Below are 19,753 nucleotides of genomic sequence, written 5' to 3' on the forward strand. Positions count from 1 at the left end.
GTTTGTTAACAATACCAATGAAAATATCAAAAAAGAAGGTCTTCGACAGAGGGGATCAAGCTGATTCTATGCCATTTTACAGAGGCCAGTTCATGAAGGAAGGCTTGCTCATTAAAGTTTTTTAGCAAGCGTCTATGACAAATCAGGACAGGTCGTTTCACTGAGCAGCCATTACGAACACAGGCTGTAAAACAGTGATCACTAAGATCATTACAGAAAACACCAGACTGATACCTATCAGGATTATTTGTGAGGATAACATCAAGAAGAGTAGCCTTTTCTAGGTGTTTGGAGTCATACCTTGTGGGATTGGTAATAATCTGAGAAAGATTTAGGGAGTCCCATTGCTTTAGAACTTGGTCAGGTGGTTTAAGCATGTCCCAGTTTAGGTCACCTAGCAGGACAAATTCAGACTTGGTGTAAGGGGCCGGGAGAGAGCTTAGGGCAGGTAGGGTGCAGGCCGGTGCTGATGGAAGACAATAGCACCCAGTAACAGTCAACAAAGAGCTATTTGAAAGTTTAATACTTAAAACCAGAAAATCGAATTGTTTGGGGGCAGACTTGGTGGAGACAATCGAGCACTGAAGGTGATCCTTGGTAAAGATTGCCACTCTCCCACCTTTGGAAGATCTGTCATATTGAAAAAGGTTATAACCAGAAAGGTTAAGATCAGTATTGAAAACACTCTTCCTTAACCACGTCTCAGTAATGACCAACACATCTGGATTGTAGCTCTGAACCCACACTTACCATAATAAACCAAATATATACCGTGTATTTTCAAATATTGACCACATTCAGGTCATTACTGAGTCGGAACCATGTCGGGGGAGATTTTGTAACAGGAAAAGAGGAAGAGTGTTTTAGGTGGACCGGAAGTTGTCTCCCGGAGTCACATTGAAAAACGAAAATCCTTGATAACGTTAGTTACGTGTTTAGCTAGTGTCAAGTAAGTCGTTGCGAAAATATTAATTGAATTACCTATTTAATATTGTGTTGTTAGTACACAGCATAACTTTTTAAACGTGTAAAAACTGTTTGGGATTATTCCCTGTGACGAGTACTCCATGATAGTGTTAGCTAGTTAGCAAGAGAGCTAACAACCAGTCATAGAAATCAACAGAATCTCTAAGCTAACGTGTCAGCAGCTAGCTACTCTTTTTACGCCACTTTGATGTCGAAGTGACTTTTTCGTAGCAGATTGGGAGAATTTACGCAGTAGATTTAGGATAATTAACGTAGACTTGGGTGGTAGCAAAAATGCATTCATAACGTACTACGAAAATCACATTGTATCAAAGCGGTATGTAAAGATTGTCTCGGCTAAATAAGTTAAGAGAAATACTATTTTCACGTAACTTCGATACAGTTACGATAGTGACTTTTTCGTAGCAGGTTAGGATAATTTACGCAGCATGTTATAATAATTAACGTAGCAGGTTAGGAGACGGAGGTTAACGTTAGGACATAGTAGGTTAAGTTTAGCGAAAATACTTTCCTAACCTGCTACGAAAATCAACTTGTATCAAAGCGGTTCGTAGCTATATCAAAGGGGCCACTAGCTGAAGTGTAAGCTATGGACCAGCAATACATTTCAAATCAAATGTAGACCTTACAGTGAAATGCTTACTTATACAAGCCCTTAACCAACAATGCAGTTAACCATCAATGCAGTTTTAAGAAAAATACCTTCAAAAAAAATAAAGTAACAAATAATTAAAGAGCAGCAGTGAAATAACAATAGCGAGGCTATATACAGGGGGTACCGGTTAGTCAAGGTAATTGAGATAATGTATGTAGAGGGGGGATGCAAGTAGTCTGGGTAGCCATTTGATTAGCCTTATGGCTTGGGGGTAGAAGCTGTTTTGAAGCCTCTTGGACCTAGACTTGGCGCACTACCATCTGTAGTGACTTGCGGTTGGAGGCCGAGTAGTTGTCATACCAGGCAGTGATGCAGCCAGTCAGGATGCTCTCGATGGTGCAGCTGTAGAACCTTTTGAGGATCTGAGGACCCATGCCAAATCTTTTCAGTCTCCTCAGGGGGAAAAGGTTTTGTCGTGCCCTCTTCACGACTGTCTTGGTGTGCTCGGACCATATTAGTTTGTTGGTGATGTGGACACCAAAGAACTTGAAGGTTTTTACAATTGACATGAATGGTCTAACATTTTTCCATAGGGCACGCACTGGAGCAGCCTACAGACTCATTCATTCCTGATGACTCCACTTGAATAACCATAGATATGTTTATCTCAAGGGTGGCCCCTCGCCTCAGTCTGCTTTGCAGAGCAACTGGTAAGTTTGTCAAGACCCACATCAGCTCTATAGCTAGCTTAAAGTGGAACTGACAATGTTTTAACTACTTTGCAGATGTGAAACAGACAATCATAATATCAGTAAAAAATGTCAAATGACCAGTTTATGCTACAAAACCAACTTTTATAAGAGGTTTTAAAACGAGGTTATATTTGACTCAACATTCCATAACGTACACTAAAGCATTGTTGGCAGAATAGATGGATGCAGGTAAATGCATGATAAATATAATTCACCAATACATTTCTTGGTAGTCCACAAAATATTGCTATTGAAGTTGTAATTCACAGCTGGCCTGGTGCATTGTTTGCTGCCTCCATTCGGTTGTTTCGGTTTCCATGACAAAAACGGACAATTGTAACTAAGGCAGGGAATGTCAGTACAATCAAACTAGCAAGGGCAATGATCACTAGGCAGTCATAACATAGGCTTGCGTATCTATTTAGGTAGCGAGCTAAAAACACAGCGCCTAACGCTAGCTAGCTAGCTGGGAGGATGTCATGTCACTTTCTCCTCATCGTTTTTTCGGTGGCTATACATAGCTAGACATCCAGGTGTCATTTGGTTAGCTAGCAAGAACTTGAACGACTTATCCAGTTAGCATATCTCTTGCGATCGCAAATTCACTCATCTCGATTTCGGAGCACTTTCGTCTGTGTGCCAGAGCGCAGAAATATGACCGGTGACAGTAAACGTTGGCAAAACAAATGTTAGTCACGAACGTGCTAGATAACATGAAACCAGCTCTGCCAGGGCGAGTAAAAAGGTCAGAGTGAGGTGTTCTCTCATTTGTGTCGAAGTAGCTAGCTTGCCAACTTTAGCCGCTTAGCTTGGTTGCAGGCAAGCTGCAGAAGGATGAGTAGGCTACAATTCCCCATCGTTTATCAGTGGAATTTTGACGGCCAACTAGCTGAAACAGTTTGAGAGGGTTTATCTAATGTTCCTTCGTTAGATTTGAGCTCATCTTGCTCTGGTTAGCATTAGTTGTTGATGTGCATAACTGAGGGAGAGAGAGCCCACCCTATCATGGTTTGATCAATAGGACTGTAAAGTTCCCAAATGTAAGAGGACTCCTGTGATGTTTACATATTTGCAGAAATCTATTCAGGTGTATTTTGTGGCTTTTGGCGAATGCGTTCTAATGATCTAAAGTCGCGCTGTTGCTACTTCCTGTAAACACAGTCCAGTTCAAAGTAAATGATGGCAGGCCCTACTGCCTGTGTAACAGTGTAGGTTCCGTCCCTCTCCTCGCCCCAACCTGGGCTCGAACCAGGGACCCTTGCACACATCAACAACTGACACCCACGAAGCATCGTTACCCATCGCGCCACAGAAGCCGCGGCTCTTGCAACGCGAAACCCTACTTCAAGTCTCAGCGAGTGACGTCATTGATTGAAACGCTATTAGCGCGCACCACCGCTAACTAACTAGCCATTTCACATCGGTTACACCTGTATACACACAGTCCAGTTCAAAGTGAATGATGGCAGGCCTGTGTGGCAAATGGTCTGCTTGCATAAAGGCCTGCTGTAGCTCTGATTGGCTTTGGTAAACTGGTCTGTGTAGACTCTGGTCCTGGATGAGACAGGTGTTTTTATTCAATTTTATTTACTGCGGTGTCTATTAATTGTCCAAACGCATGGCCGATTCCCCACTATATTGTTATAAAATTTTCCCAAACGCCTTAGTAAAAGCAATTCCCAAACATTCTAAGAATTTATCAAAATGACCATATCTAAGTGCTCGCTTGTCAGAAAATGTTTTAAAGAGTGTCATTCTTCCTGGGGGTGTATATGAACAGATTTTAATACGATTTTATGTTGCTAAAATGCTGTCAGTTCCACTTTAAAGTGTGGCACTATCACTTAAACAGTAAACTGATCCAATTCTGTTTATCCTCCTTTAACGCTCAGGTGCACTTCAGACTCCAGTACAGTCATTGCGTGGATCTCTACTGACCGTCTTCCCTGCTTGCTGCTCTTCTCTAAATGTAAAACCCAGAAACTATGGAACAGCAGCAGATAACACACAGCCTCCTCAACCCTGGGTGGCACTGGAGCCAGAGCTGGAAGAGTTCCTCGTCCCTCGTAATCTATCAGTGTCCCCACTGGAGAGCTGGCTCTCCCTGCACTACTCCCTCCCTCCCCTGCTAGAGGCTCCTCAGCCCCTGGAGGAAGGAGATGTGATGGTGGACACCAAGGTGTTGCCCCCATTTGCAGTCCCTCTACTGGAGGAGGGTGATGGCTCTGTCATGCCCCTCAGCTGTAAGAACGTGCTGGAGATCCGGCGGCGGAAGATGAACAGGCACAAGTACAAGAAGCTGCTGAAACGCACCAAGTTCCTGAGGAGGAGAGTGTTGGAGGGCAGGAGGAAAAAGAAGCAGGTCAGTGTTTTGGTTGGAGATGGAAGGAGAATGTTGTGATCTTAATTGTTGTTCTTATGAGTATAAACTCTTAAAGGGATACTCTGGGATGTTGGCAATGAGGCCCTTTATCTACTCCCCAGAGTCAGATGTACTCCTGGATACCATTTTTATGTCTGTCCAGTATGAAGGAAGTTAGAGGTAGCTTCACAAGCCAATGCTAACTAGGCGTTTGCGCAATGACTGGAAGTCCATTGGTATCTGTTGGATGCTACCTATAACTTTCTTCAAACTGCATTGAGACATAAAAATGGTATCCACGAGTTCATTTGACTCTGGGGAAATAGATAACGGGCCCTATTGCTCATTGGGGCGGCAGGTAGCCTAGTGGTTAGAGCGTTGGGCCAGTAACCGAAAGGTTGCTAGATGGAATCCCAGAGCTGACAAGGTAAAAATCTGTCGTTCTGCCCCTGAAAAGGCAGTTAACCCACTTTTCCCTGGTAGGCCGTCATTGTACATAAGAATTTGTTCTGACTTGCCTAGTTAAAGGTAAAAAAAAAAAGGCTAAATCCTGAAGTATCCCTTTAACTGCTTATCACTCACAGCTTATGTTACCTCAGTAATAATGTCCCCACTGCTTTGAACAGATTATAACACTTATTACAGTCCCTGTGAGAGCTCTAATAGTGTGTTTTCTGTCCTTGTGCGCAGAAACGCTTTGAGAAGGATCTGCAGAGGATCTGGATGAGAGCTGGACTGAAGAAAGCCCCAGAGGGATGGAACACACCCAAAATCTTCATTAAACAGTACAAGTCCAAGAGGGGATGAAGAAGAGTACATGCGAGGCTGAAAGCCTTCTGGCACACTGCTGACTGGCCCACATACTGGGTCATAACAGGACACGTACGCTTTTCCTCAAACACAGCAGAGCAGCCTGCTCTCCTTTGCTACTTGTCAGTGATGTGGACATTTTCCAGATGTTCTCTCCTGTTGAGTGTGATGTTCATTGTAAGTAAGTGAAAATAAACAATAAAGATTTGTTTCCCATCCTTATAATTGTATCTACTCATCTTATTTAATATATCATACCAGTATGTTCATACCTGCTTAGCATAGGCTGCTATATTATTTTATACCTTTTCCTTTGCTATTTTGTGAGAAAAACAGTGAGTGGCAGTATTGTACATCCTCTGTTTCATTGAACTTGGGAGTCTGAAAGATGGTAAACTGATATAGTCCATTGTTGTTCAGTGAGTGACAAAATGATAAAACAACAAGGTATCATGTGATATTAGGTCAGAAGAAGTGGTCACTTTCAAGGATGCCAATGTGAAGCAGGAGACTAGAAGATGCACTCCTCTGTTCACTCTGGCAGTGCCAGGAGGTGTCGGGTTTCACAGGCACGTGTAGGAGGGGCCTACACTGCTGCTCTACACTCTGGAGAAGTCTTGTCGTTTTGTTGTTGATGAACTTTCTTCAGGTGTTGCTTTCTTCTGTCCGTTGATGCACACACATCACCGTGTTGCAGCCTACCGTCTTTTCTCCCGTCTTTCGAGGAGAAGTTGGAAAAGAAAGACAGACATGTTGCTGCTGTTTCTGAGTAAGTTCCAATTTTTGTTTTTACTATAACGGAACAAAAGCTCCAATGTTAGTTGACCCACGCTAGTTGACCCTGCATCAATGCAGTCAATGCAGATTCATTTAAACGTATTTAGTATGAGTATAGTATTTATCCTGATGCCTAGTCACTTTACCCTGCCTTTAGGGACAGACAGTATCTACCTCAAATACTTTGTACCCCTGCATCAATGATCTGTTAAATGTACTCCCTATATATCACTAAATTCTTGTGTAAAATAGGTAAAGAAGAAGGGGTAATCATGTCTGCCCTGGGTATTTGTTGGCGGTTGGGTGCTTTTCTTATGGGTTCACTCCAATGTGTTTTGAGTTAACTGCGGTCAGAGTGGGAGAGTCAGCACAATCCCTGTAGCCTGTCATTATATGTGCCAGTAAATGAGGGAGTGTCTCACCATAAGTGGGCTGGAGTTACTCAAGATACAGGGATTACCACTTAAACTCAATTTAGGGCCTTAGCCTCCTATATTGAATAACATTGTCTATCAAAATGTAGAGTCACCGATTTTCATGAATTCTTACTTAAAATTATAATTAGAATGACAATGTTCATTGAATGATTTACCAATATCATGGTTGTTGCAGAAGTTGGTAGGAAGGAAGCCAATTTATTCTGCGTCCCAAGCGTCCATGCATGCCCTAGCCTAGAGGCAAACTGCTATTACAGGAATAGACAGGAAATTCACACCCTCCTGTTAGGGACGGTTTACACATTCAGAAATTGACTGATTCCAGCCTCGGCATAATGTCAACAAAATTATGCTTAACAGGCAGGATGTGCCTTATAGAGCAAAGAGTGTCTCTGAATTGACCCTTGTGTATATAGCTGAATCTGCAGCTTGGTTGTGTTATTACTGAGCTGTGCTGTGTGCTCATCAAACTACAGTGTCATTGGGATTGTTTTTCCTGCACATAGTTTAAAATTGTTGTTTTTTTTTAATTACAAACTGTCTTTCTGTTTGTGCAACTAAACTATTCATTACCCTCAGCAAAATAATACAGCATCTACATGTTTTTTTACTTAAATAATTTTTCCACATTCAGTAATGTGTATCATTGCTGTAGCGATTCACCTTCAGATTGAAGTTATTGTGAAAGTGTCAAGTCATTAAACATGGCAATTCAGTAGCAGGTAGTTAAATCTTTAAGTGTTAGTTTTGTATGTCTGCACCAGAGACCAAGGAGAAATGTACAGGGTTTGATTATTATATGGCAGCAGTGTATGTGCAAACTTTTAGACTGATCCAATAAACCATTGCATTTTTGTTAAAATTTGTTTCAAGACTGCCCAAATGTGCCTAATTGGTTTATTAATACATTTTCATAACTGTGCACTCTCCTCAAACAATAGCATGGTATTCTTTCACTGTAATAGCTAGTGTAAATTGAATAGTGCCGTTTAGATTAACAAGAATTGAAGCGTTCTGCCAATATCAGATATGTCTATGTCCTGGGAAAAGTTCTTGTTACTTACAACCTCCTGCTAATCACATTAGCCTACATTAGTTCAACCATCCCGCGGGGGACCTACCGATCCTGTAGAGGTTTTTAACCACTTGATTTGACATGTCTCCCTGAGTCATATCACTTTTCCTCATGTGAGGGGCTTCTGTCATATCAGCAGATGAACAAAACACCTGGTATCTACTGTCTCTGAAAACCCCACAACTACCCCTTAAAAACAGTATAGGCCTACTCAAAACTGTTAGGATAACTTGACTTTCCATTTTTCTGGTGTTAATTTAAACAAAACATAAGCCTGCCTGCTAAACCTCTAGGGTGGAACGAGAATAGCTCCCCTAACATTGGTGTATGAAATACAATAGGCATCTATGATCTAAGTAATGGTCACCCAGTTGTAGCTCTGGGCTGTGGCAGTGGGCACTTTGACTGGTGAGGGCTGGCTGGCTGTGTTTACCCCCAGGACTTTGGCTTTGACAGTTTTTAGCAGGGGGATGAATAGAGCCTCTGTGTTGCTGCCTGGGCTGTATGCTTCTCTCTGCAGCTGGCCCTTAGGTAAACATCAGATGTAATAGCGCTTAGTGAAAATCTGGGTTAGAACTAGCAGACTTGCTACAGGAATGCCTTCAGTCCCAAAAGGCGAAACATTGAAATATAGAGAAGTGTATATACTTCTCCCTGTTTCATTCTTGCCCCTTCTTGTTGTTTTTCTCTTGACCTATTTTCCACTCTTCCTCCACCCAGTTGTCTCATTGACGCAGCTGTTATACCAGTCAACCTTAACTACTGTATAAGCTATCCGTTCACAACAGCGCAGTGACCACAGCTCTGTGGTCAGCTCAGGTCCAACCCTGCCAGATGGATAGTTATGGTTCCTATGGTGACAATGGCATTTTCTGTTATTTGTTTCAGTTTCTGCTGTCTTCTTCGTGCCCAGTGGTAAGTCCCCGTAACATGTAACCTTTATTTTATTACACTTTTTTATCCACAACATTTATGCATCTATTTGCATCGGGGGTTTTGGTGTTTTCCATGAGCTTGTTGAGAAATGTTTTAATTTTGTGTATTTTTTTCTGTTGCAAAATGTACAAGTAAGTCCTGTGTGTGTTGCGTTAGCATGGGGCCAGAGCAGCAGCAGTCTAGGTGTGGTGGTGGAGGCCCGTAACATCACCCTCCCAGCCGGGACCCAGGCGGTACTGCCCTGCAACAACCCCCGCATGGTGTGGACCCGGGACCGCCTGAAGGACCGCCAGAGGGTGGTCCACTGGGACCTGGTCCGGAGCATACCAGAGTACTCTGTGGAAAGGATACTGGACATGTCCCCCGGGGTCAAAGAGAGAGTCTACAATGGGTTCAACAAGGGCCGCATAACCATCCCCAAAACCGCCTTCACTGACGGGAACTTCTCCCTTGTCATCAACAGTGAGTTGGGCCCGTGGTATACTGTATGCTCATGACTGTATAGAATATTACACTCATTTATATTCATCGAGAAAATGTAATTGGAATGTGTGTTATGCCAGATGTGGGAGCAGCTGACCGAGGTGTTTATAGTTGTAACCTGCACCACCACTACTGCCAGCTGCACCAATCCATCAAGATACAACTCAACACCACCAAGTTAGGTGACTATCCACAATATGTATCTGAATCATGATGATATGAAAAGTCTTCCATACAGTATCTATTATGCTTAAATCAAAAACGCTATTAACCCTGTTCCATCTCAGCCCGTAAGGAGAAGCGGTACTGGGACGGGGACAAGACGGTGTTTGTGGTGTTGCTGGGGAGCTCAGTGGTGTTGCCGTGTGTGAACCGGCGGCCCCTGTGGACGGAGGGCCAGCAGGAGGACCAGCAGCAGGTAGCCCACTGGGACTGGCAGCCCCCTGGGGTGAGACCTGATTTGGCTGACCGCCTGGTGGACCTGTACGCTTCCGGAGAGCGCAGACAGTATGGACCGCTCTTCCCCGTGGATAAGATGAGTGTTTCTGAGGATGCCTTCTCTGTAGGGGACTTCTCTTTGACCATCTCTAACCTGCAGCCCATCGACAAGGGCCTGTACTCCTGCCACCTGCACCACCACTACTGTGGCCTGCAGGAGAGACGCATCTTCAGACTCATGGTGGGGCCTCCACTCCCCCCACCTCCTCTGGTCCTCACTGCAGCTCCTGCTGTCCCCCACGCACTCCCCAATGACGAACCAAGTAAGACACTCAGCATATCCCTTTCTCTTAGGATTTATTCTCTGGTTGGAAGTTTGAACCATTTTTAAACTTCATTAGAACATGGTGGGCATAGTTAGAATAAAGCCCTTTAAATCCTTCTATCTTCTCTCTATATTCTCTTTCACATTTTCCCTGAGCTTCGTTTTCCCTAATCTGATTGGTGTGTGTGTCTGCCTGTCTTTACAGCAGCCTGTGTGTAACTGAGACCACTGTTGTATATCTGGGGTATATTTATGGGTCATATTTATAGGCATTTTTGGTCAGTGAAGTCAGTGCATCTTTGTGCCAGATCTCTTCTCAAACTTTTTCTCTGTCTGCACAAGAGGAAGGGGGAGAGAAGGAGGGAATGAAGGAGTGGGCGAAAGAGGCAACAAAAGAAACAGATGGAGAAAAAGAGGGTGAGAGAAAAAGAATGAAAGAATAGATTTGGCCGCAGATGAGCTGACAGCGAGGGGGAGAGAGCATTGAGAGCTCTAGAGTGTTGAGCTGACAGCGAGGGGGAGAGAGCATTGAGAGCTCTAGAGTGTTGAGCTGACAGCGAGGGGGAGAGAGCATTGAGAGCTCTAGAGTGTTGAGCTGACAGCGAGGGGGAGAGAGCATTGAGAGCTCTAGAGTGATGAGCTGACAGCGAGGGGGAGAGAGCATTGAGAGCTCTAGAGTGTTGAGCTGACAGCGAGGGGGAGAGAGCATTGAGAGCTCTAGAGTGATGAGCTGACAGCGAGGGGGAGAGAGCATTGAGAGCTCTAGAGTGATGAGCTGACAGCGAGGGGAGAGAGCATTGAGAGCTCTAGAGTGATGAGCTGACAGCGAGGGGAGAGAGCATTGAGAGCTCTAGAGTGATGAGCTGACAGCGAGGGGAGAGAGCATTGAGAGCTCTAGAGTGATGAGCTGACAGCGAGGGGGAGAGAGCATTGAGAGCTCTAGAGTGATGAGCTGACAGCGAGGGGGAGAGAGCATTGAGAGCTCTAGAGTGTTGAGCTGACAGCGAGGGGGAGAGAGCATTGAGAGCTCTAGAGTGATGAGCTGACAGCGAGGGGGAGAGAGCATTGAGAGCTCTAGAGTGATGAGCTGACAGCGAGGGGGAGAGAGCATTGAGAGCTCTAGAGTGATGAGCTGACAGCGAGGGGGAGAGAGCATTGAGAGCTCTAGAGTGATGAGCTGACAGCGAGGGGAGAGAGCATTGAGAGCTCTAGAGTGATGAGCTGACAGCGAGGGGAGAGAGCATTGAGAGCTCTAGAGTGATGAGCTGACAGCGAGGGGGAGAGAGCATTGAGAGCTCTAGAGTGTTGAGCTGACAGCGAGGGGGAGAGAGCATTGAGAGCTCTAGAGTGATGAGCTGACAGCGAGGGGAGAGAGCATTGAGAGCTCTAGAGTGATGAGCTGACAGCGAGGGGGAGAGAGCATTGAGAGCTCTAGAGTGATGAGCTGACAGCGAGGGGGAGAGAGCATTGAGAGCTCTAGAGTGATGAGCTGACAGCGAGGGGGAGAGAGCATTGAGAGCTCTAGAGTGTTGAGCTGACAGCGAGGGGGAGAGAGCATTGAGAGCTCTAGAGTGATGAGCTGACAGCGAGGGGAGAGAGCATTGAGAGCTCTAGAGTGATGAGCTGACAGCGAGGGGGAGAGAGCATTGAGAGCTCTAGAGTGATGAGCTGACAGCGAGGGGGAGAGAGCATTGAGAGCTCTAGAGTGATGAGCTGACAGCGAGGGGGAGAGAGCATTGAGAGCTCTAGAGTGATGAGCTGACAGCGAGGGGGAGAGAGCATTGAGAGCTCTAGAGTGATGAGCTGACAGCGAGGGGGAGAGAGCATTGAGAGCTCTAGAGTGATGAGCTGACAGCGAGGGGGAGAGAGCATTGAGAGCTCTAGAGTGTTGAGCTGACAGCGAGGGGAGAGAGCATTGAGAGCTCTAGAGTGTTGAGCTGACAGCGAGGGGGAGAGAGCATTGAGAGCTCTAGAGTGTTGAGCTGACAGCGAGGGGGAGAGAGCATTGAGAGCTCTAGAGTGATGAGCTGACAGCGAGGGGGAGAGAGCATTGAGAGCTCTAGAGTGATGAGCTGACAGCGAGGGGAGAGAGCATTGAGAGCTCTAGAGTGATGAGCTGACAGCGAGGGGGAGAGAGCATTGAGAGCTCTAGAGTGATGAGCTGACAGCGAGGGGAGAGAGCATTGAGAGCTCTAGAGTGATGAGCTGACAGCGAGGGGAGAGAGCATTGAGAGCTCTAGAGTGATGAGCTGACAGCGAGGGGAGAGAGCATTGAGAGCTCTAGAGTGATGAGCTGACAGCGAGGGGGAGAGAGCATTGAGAGCTCTAGAGTGATGAGCTGACAGCGAGGGGGAGAGAGCATTGAGAGCTCTAGAGTGTTGAGCTGACAGCGAGGGGGAGAGAGCATTGAGAGCTCTAGAGTGATGAGCTGACAGCGAGGGGAGAGAGCATTGAGAGCTCTAGAGTGATGAGCTGACAGCGAGGGGAGAGAGCATTGAGAGCTCTAGAGTGATGAGCTGACAGCGAGGGGAGAGAGCATTGAGAGCTCTAGAGTGATGAGCTGACAGCGAGGGGAGAGAGCATTGAGAGCTCTAGAGTGATGAGCTGACAGCGAGGGGGAGAGAGCATTGAGAGCTCTAGAGTGATGAGCTGACAGCGAGGGGGAGAGAGCATTGAGAGCTCTAGAGTGTTGAGCTGACAGCGAGGGGAGAGAGCATTGAGAGCTCTAGAGTGATGAGCTGACAGCGAGGGGGAGAGAGCATTGAGAGCTCTAGAGTGATGAGCTGACAGCGAGGGGAGAGAGCATTGAGAGCTCTAGAGTGTTGAGCTGACAGCGAGGGGAGAGAGCATTGAGAGCTCTAGAGTGATGAGCTGACAGCGAGGGGGAGAGAGCATTGAGAGCTCTAGAGTGATGAGCTGACAGCGAGGGGAGAGAGCATTGAGAGCTCTAGAGTGATGAGCTGACAGCGAGGGGAGAGAGCATTGAGAGCTCTAGAGTGATGAGCTGACAGCGAGGGGAGAGAGCATTGAGAGCTCTAGAGTGATGAGCTGACAGCGAGGGGAGAGAGCATTGAGAGCTCTAGAGTGTTGAGCTGACAGCGAGGGGAGAGAGCATTGAGAGCTCTAGAGTGATGAGCTGACAGCGAGGGGAGAGAGCATTGAGAGCTCTAGAGTGTTGAGCTGACAGCGAGGGGAGAGAGCATTGAGAGCTCTAGAGTGATGAGCTGACAGCGAGGGGAGAGAGCATTGAGAGCTCTAGAGTGTTGAGAAAGGGAAGGGGTTTTGTTTGGGGAATCTGACTGTTGGCTGCAGGCAGCCTGTCTGAAAGTCTGTCTGAAAGGCCACTAATTGGCCAAAACGGAAGTGCTGTTATTTTCATTGGAGACCTTTTTCATTTTTCTGTAGTTGAGTAAATGGCTTAGTTTACAGGAGGAGCCATTACAGCTCAACAGGGGCAGTAAAGCCAGACTCCAGGGGAAGGAGGGCGCATGGTGAGGCTTTGCAACTGGTGAATTGGGGTTTCTGTTAGTCTCTTTAAGTTTCATTATCTCTCTACAGTAACCTGTCTACAGAGCAGTCTCTCTCCATCACTAGTCTGATTCTCTCCTTCTCTCTGGCCCTCTGGCTGGGGCGTGTTTATCAGCAAAAGGAGGAAGTGTGCTACATCTGTTCAGCAGCTGGGACATGAAAGGAAACAGTGGGGGAGGGGTTGGCAGGGGTTGGTTCTGTGTTAGATGTGGATCCTCCTTTGTCCTTTTAAGATGGCTTGATCCATTTAACAGCATTGTAAAGTATGCAGGGAAGAAATTCACGTGGATCAATGCAGACATATCTTGAGTTCTTTCCTTTGATTTTTACTTTTTGACTTCAGCTTTCTTCTACTTAGTTGTGTTTTTCCTTTGTTAAATCCAGCCAACTCTTATATGCATCCTCTGCAATCGCAACAGCTGTTATCCCACTTTTTTGTTACACTGTAATCATTTATGGCAAGCTAAAGTAGAGCTCGGTGTTGTTGTGAGCACCAGAACCTGGGTAAGTCAGCAAAAGCATTTAGAATAGAAAATCACCAAAAATGCAGACCAGGTCGGATTCCTTCAGCTCATTGGCTTGCTAATTAACCACAGTGTTTCAACAAGACTAAAACCACTCACTGTGTGACCTCTGCACAGCACACGTCATGTTGTGTTTTCTGCGTGTAAGTTCTTGTCTGATCTGTCAGGGGAATGGAAACAGGCAACAGCTGAGATACGGAACAGTGGGAGAGAGAGAGGGAACAGGGAGAGAGAGAGGGAACAGTGGGAGAGAGAGAGAGGGAACAGTGGGAGAGAGAGAGGGAACAGTGGGAGAGAGAGAGGGAACAGTGGGAGAGAGAGAGGGAACAGTGGGAGAGAGAGAGGGAACAGTGGGGGAGAGAGAGGGAACAGTGGGGGAGAGAGAGGGAACAGTGGGGGAGAGAGAGGGAACAGTGGGGGAGAGAGAGGGGGATCAGTGGGAGAGAGAGGGGGATCAGTGGGGGAGAGAGGGAACAGTGGGGGAGGGAGGGAACAGTGGGAGGGAGGGAACTGAGGCAAGACTAATTGTTCTCCAGAGATAGTTGACCTTGACACTGCAGTTTCATGCATATTAACAACATTCAAAACAGACAAGAGATAATTAGCAACTCTGATGCCACTTGGGAAGTGTTAAATTCGATTAATTCCATACAATTTGTTCTGTAAGACTGGTGCAGTTTGCAAGATCCACCCAGGGATGGTATCTGTCCTCTGCTCATTTGTTATTTGAAGCCTGCCTCAAGCTAATACCTATCCTCAGGCTAGTTTAATCACTCACGATGCGTCATAACATACAGTACCAGTCAAAAATTTGGAGGCACCTACCTATTCAAGGGTTTTTTCTTTATTTTTACTATTTTCTACATAGTTTTGATGTCTTCACTATTATTCTACTATGAAATAACACACATGGAATCATGTAGTAACCAAAAAAGTGTTAGACAAATCAAAATATATTTTATATTTGAGATTCTGCTGCATCAGATAACCTGGCCTCCACAATTACCCAACCTCAAGCCAATTGAGATGGTTTTGGATGAGTTGGACCGCAGAGTGAAGGAAAAGCAGCCAACAAGTGCTCAGCATGTGTGGGAACTCCTTCAAGACTGTTGGAAAAGCATTCCAGGTGACTACCTCATGAAGCTGGTTGAGAGAATGCCAAGAGTGTGCAAAGCTGTCATCAAGGCAAAGGGTGGCTACTTTGAAGAATCTAAAATGTATTTTGATTTGTTTAACACTTTTTTGGTTACTATGTGATTCCATATGCGTTATTTTATAGTTTTGATGTCTTCACCATTATTCTACAATGTAGAAAATAATACAAATAAAGAAAAACCCTTAAATGAGTAGGTGTGTCCAAACTTTTGACTGGTACTGTATCTGCGGATGGGCCAAGGAGAACAGATTTAAAAGAAACAAATGCCTCTAGGTGACGGAAAGCAAAGGTATTTTGGTGTCATCAGCCTTCCCAGGCTTGGTTAATACAGGTCTCCACCATCATTATCCCCAATGACTATCATTTCTGTTCTCACCCCAGCAGGTGAGAGACCTGTGTAACAGTGGCAAGCTGATTGATGGTTATGGTGCAGTAATTGTGTAATGGGAAGGTATGGTGCATGTTGTTGTGTGCAGACGGTTTAAGAAGATCCTAGCCAGTGGAAGAAACGCCTCAGTGAGGGAAGTAACAATTTGATATGCCAATTTGTAATAGCCATTTTTGTTGATTTAAATCACATGGTTTTCACAGTTAGCAAATCCCGTTCTCCCCCGTGTCTGTTATTTTGCTTAATTAATTGTCTGAAACCTGGCAGAAGTGGTGTTTGTGTTGCACAGAGCATGACTGTGAGGTGAGTGTTGTCAAATGTCTGTTTACACTGACCAGTCAGACTGGTGGAGTTTCAGGGACTGAGAGAGACAGCAACAGCTAGGGTTCATTCGTTATACTTTGCAAAACGTTGTCTGTGTTTGAGAAAAGGTAAATATCTGGAAAACTAGTTTGGACAGGCTGACTGCACATAACAGAATTCCTCCCCTCAGTCCTTCCTTTCCTCCCTCTCCTCTTTCTTGGTTAATCGCTATTTCTCTTTTTAAGGTATGCAAGTCATTACAGCTGAACCAGGTCAACTCTTCCTTTCCTCACGGTTGCTGAAAGAAAACCACCCTAAAAATAGTGCCACAATTTTTTTTCAATGATGCAGAAAAAACATGTAATTGTCATTCAAAATGCAATATCAATGGCAAACTGAGTGTACAAAACATTATGAACACCTGCTCTTTCAATGACAGACTGACTGGGTGAAATCTATGATCCCATGATTGATTGTCACCTGTTAAATCTACTTCAATCAGTGTAGATGAAGGGGAGGAGCCCGATGAAAGAAGGCTTTTTAAGCCTTGAGACAAGTTGGGGGGGGGGGTTATGTTTATACACTCAGTTCAAATTAAACAGTATCTATTGGCTATATATTATCATTAATTTCACTCAACATGGATAAAACAAAATGTGACTAATATAATGTTCCACCGCCAGCCTGTGTTTATAACACAATGAGTGTTAATAGCAGACCAGTGAACCCACAGTGTTGTCCTTACACCTTCAGGCCACAACGTGGTTGAACCCACAGTGTTGTCCTTACACCTTCAAGCCACAACGTGGTTGAACCCACAGTGTTGTCCTTACACCTTCAGGCCACAACGTGGTTGAACTTGGTTGAACCCACAGTGTTGTCCTTACACCTTCAGGCCACAACGTGGTTGAACTTGGTTGAACCCACAGTGTTGTCCTTACACCTTCAGGCCACAACGTGGTTGAACTTGGTTGAACCCACAGTGTTGTCCTTACACCTTCAGGCCACAACGTGGTTGAACTTGGTTGAACCCACAGTGTTGTCCTTACACCTTCAGGCCACAACGTGGTTGAACTTGGTTGAACCCACAGTGTTGTCCTTACACCTTCAGGCCACAACGTGGTTGAACTTGGTTGAACCCACAGTGTTGTCCTTACACCTTCAGGCCACAACGTGGTTGAACTTGAGAGGCCACGAGTATTCAACGTCATCCTCCCTGAGCACCGAGGGCACTTCTTCCAGCAGCTGGGTTACATCCTGGCTACCTTCTTCCTCCTAGCCTTCATCATCACAACAGTCATTGTGCTTACCCGACGACGCAGAGAGAGAGGTAGTATGTGTGTGGGTGTCTCTACTGTATGTATCTCTGCATGTCTCTTTATCACACACACACACACACTTTGAATGTCCTCAATTTACACACTTTATATTTGTATAAATGTCCTTGATTTAATATTTAAATCAGTTGAATGTCTGTGTGTTTTTGTGACCTGTAAATGGTATGTTAAAGGTGTGTTAATCTTGTTTTAGGGCTGGAGTATGACCTGCAAAGATCTAAACGGTGAGAACCGATTTAGTAAGATGGTCAGCGGTCACACTTGATAATGAGAATATTACTCATTTTAATGAGGACCTGAACTCACTGAACTTTTACGACTAACCACCTCCCTCTCTTACTGGTAAACAGGAGGGGTCATGTGACTGGCCATGAGGACATTGCATTAGACGCCACGGAGCTGAAGGTCTGCAACCAGGAACACCTGAATTCAGGTAAGGCTCCCATGCTACCTACCTCATATAGACTAGAGTTTGAACAGGGCGACTCATATCAATAATGGCTGTCGCTGCACAGAGCTCATACCGTACATCATGACATGTCAAATTGAATGACCAACCCTTTTGCATTTCTATCCTTAGATTACAAAAACAACTTACTGAAAGAGAGAGATATGTCCAAAGACCGCAATAAAGGTAAATGTATGTGACATTGTGTTACATACATTTCATGACTAATTGAATGGCTTTCTTTTTGCTAATGTCACTTCTCATTTCTTTCCTATTATTCTCTTCCCTCCTCCATATCTCTCTCTCTAGAAATGGATGGAAAGTTGTGGAAGTGAGACAGAAATAGCTGATATGCTGCTGGCTGGTCCAGGGCAGACATACAGGATAAGGAAGTAAAGGATTATAATGGTGGAATTCAAAGCGGAGGACATGGGGGGGGGGGGGGGGGTGCTTTCTCTTTTTATAGACACCCCCTTACCAAACTCTCTTACCAAAACTTTTCTATTGCTGCGCCAGTCAATTTTCATACTGGTAAAGTCTGTATTCTGATCGGCTGTGATTTCAACATGGCTAAATATGTCTTCAATTTTGTATTACACAGATATTTGATGTCAAGTATTTTATATTACAAAAACACAGTGTACTGTACAACCTTCCTTTTTGTATGTAACAAAACACTTTCTATCACTGTATTCCTTTAATTCACTCTTCAAACGTTTCATTTTCAGAATGCATGTTGTCTTTGTGTGTAGGAAAACTGTCATGTTCCATTTATGATTTCAGAGCTCAGCAAGCTCATAACGGTTGAGTATGTTTATTAAAATATTTGCACAAACCTTTCTGTAATTTACTGTTAACACATTACATTCAGCCAACGTGTCTTTTCTGTAAAGGGTTATAAGTAGTTTATAGCCAGGCTTTTAATTATTCATTGGTAGATTGCTTATAAATGAGTAATAAGCCGTTATAACTGTATCGTTACCAAGTCCATTTGTGATTGATGATCATGGACCACAAAGAAGGCTATACATGTAATGGAACTCAGGAAAACAAGCCTTGAACAGAATCCAGATGTGTTTTTTAGGAAGGTATGTTAGGATATGTCCGTTTGTATGCGAGTGATTGTCTATTTGTGTAATGCAGGCTTGCAATACACTGTAAAGTTTGGAGCTGTCAAGTTGACAAGCCAAAGAATCTTGCAATCTTGGTTATTAGGATTCGTGTAGAAACGAGAACGAAGAGGACTAAGTAAGTTTGTAGAAGATGTCATATGTTTCAATTACTGTAATTGGATAAAGGGTCCTGACACTTTCAGTTTGGAAGCTTTACTTACAAGCAAGTTATCTGTGCAGCAGCATGCTGGTTCATTATCTTCGCTCTAATAAAGATTAAGAAAACAATACTGGGTTGACCATTATTTAATAATTGTATTACAAAGTGTGCGTTGTGTTACTATTGTATGAATAGGAAGAAAATATAAAGCCAAGCCCATTGCTTTAAATTATTGGTTAAATAAGATTTTCTTGAAGAGAGAGCTTATCAAGAAAAATTCTAATGAACCTTATTCAAGAAAATAACTTTTGGCATTAATGGTCAAGAGTATTTGCTGGTGGAGGTTAGAAACCACCATTCATTCCATAGCTTTCAATCAGTTTCTGTAGATAGACGCTGCTGCCACTGTACAAGACTACCACCTACTGATAAATTGGACGGGAAGGTGATCAAGAAAATCTGTACACCTTGATGATAATATTGTTAATAATTATAATTATTGTAATTAAATTAGTAATTATTACATTGATTTACAGTGATATCGGATGTTAGATATATTGTATCTAGGTTGTAATAATTAGATGACTGTAAAGAAGGCTAATAATAACGAAGATAATGATTTAATTTAATTAGTAATATATAATTTTAGTAATCAATATAATTATCAATGTTATCAACAGTTAAAAATATGACTGAAAATCCCCACCAAAGGTTTACTGAATAGAATGTGTCCTCCAAACCCTTCTTTCTTCATGGTGCAGACTGCAGTACACTATCTGTGACTAGTACCGTATAATGGAGAACATTAGCAGTCTAGCCT

At 44.2% G+C, this 19,753-nt stretch overlaps 2 protein-coding genes across 3 annotated transcripts; both read left to right on the forward strand.

The window, feature by feature from the left end:
* Positions 1-843: 843 nt before the first annotated feature.
* On the forward strand, positions 844-5,728 carry aurkaip1 (aurora kinase A interacting protein 1). The gene is made up of 4 exons (XM_029747667.1): positions 844-949; positions 2,176-2,292; positions 4,227-4,696; positions 5,387-5,728. The coding sequence occupies exons 2-4, from the start codon at positions 2,241-2,243 to the stop codon at positions 5,501-5,503; spliced, it is 639 nt and encodes a 212-aa protein (XP_029603527.1). The 5' UTR covers positions 844-949; positions 2,176-2,240; the 3' UTR covers positions 5,504-5,728.
* Positions 5,729-6,104: 376 nt separating this feature from the next.
* LOC115188819 (matrix remodeling-associated protein 8) lies at positions 6,105-19,061 on the forward strand. Of its 2 annotated transcripts, none has more exons than XM_029747666.1 (10): positions 6,105-6,275; positions 8,684-8,710; positions 8,888-9,193; positions 9,295-9,396; positions 9,502-9,975; positions 17,042-17,206; positions 17,407-17,437; positions 17,564-17,646; positions 17,794-17,853; positions 17,971-19,061. In XM_029747666.1, coding segments are annotated over exons 1-10 (1,347 nt in total). In that variant the 5' UTR covers positions 6,105-6,178; the 3' UTR covers positions 17,973-19,061. The 2 variants fall into 2 exon arrangements, with proteins under 2 accessions (XP_029603526.1, XP_029603525.1); XM_029747665.1 differs by having other exon boundaries at positions 17,794-17,847.
* Positions 19,062-19,753: the final 692 nt, after the last annotated feature.

Source organism: Salmo trutta, unplaced genomic scaffold (assembly GCF_901001165.1).
Source record: "Salmo trutta unplaced genomic scaffold, fSalTru1.1, whole genome shotgun sequence".
Lineage (NCBI taxonomy): Eukaryota > Metazoa > Chordata > Actinopteri > Salmoniformes > Salmonidae > Salmo > Salmo trutta.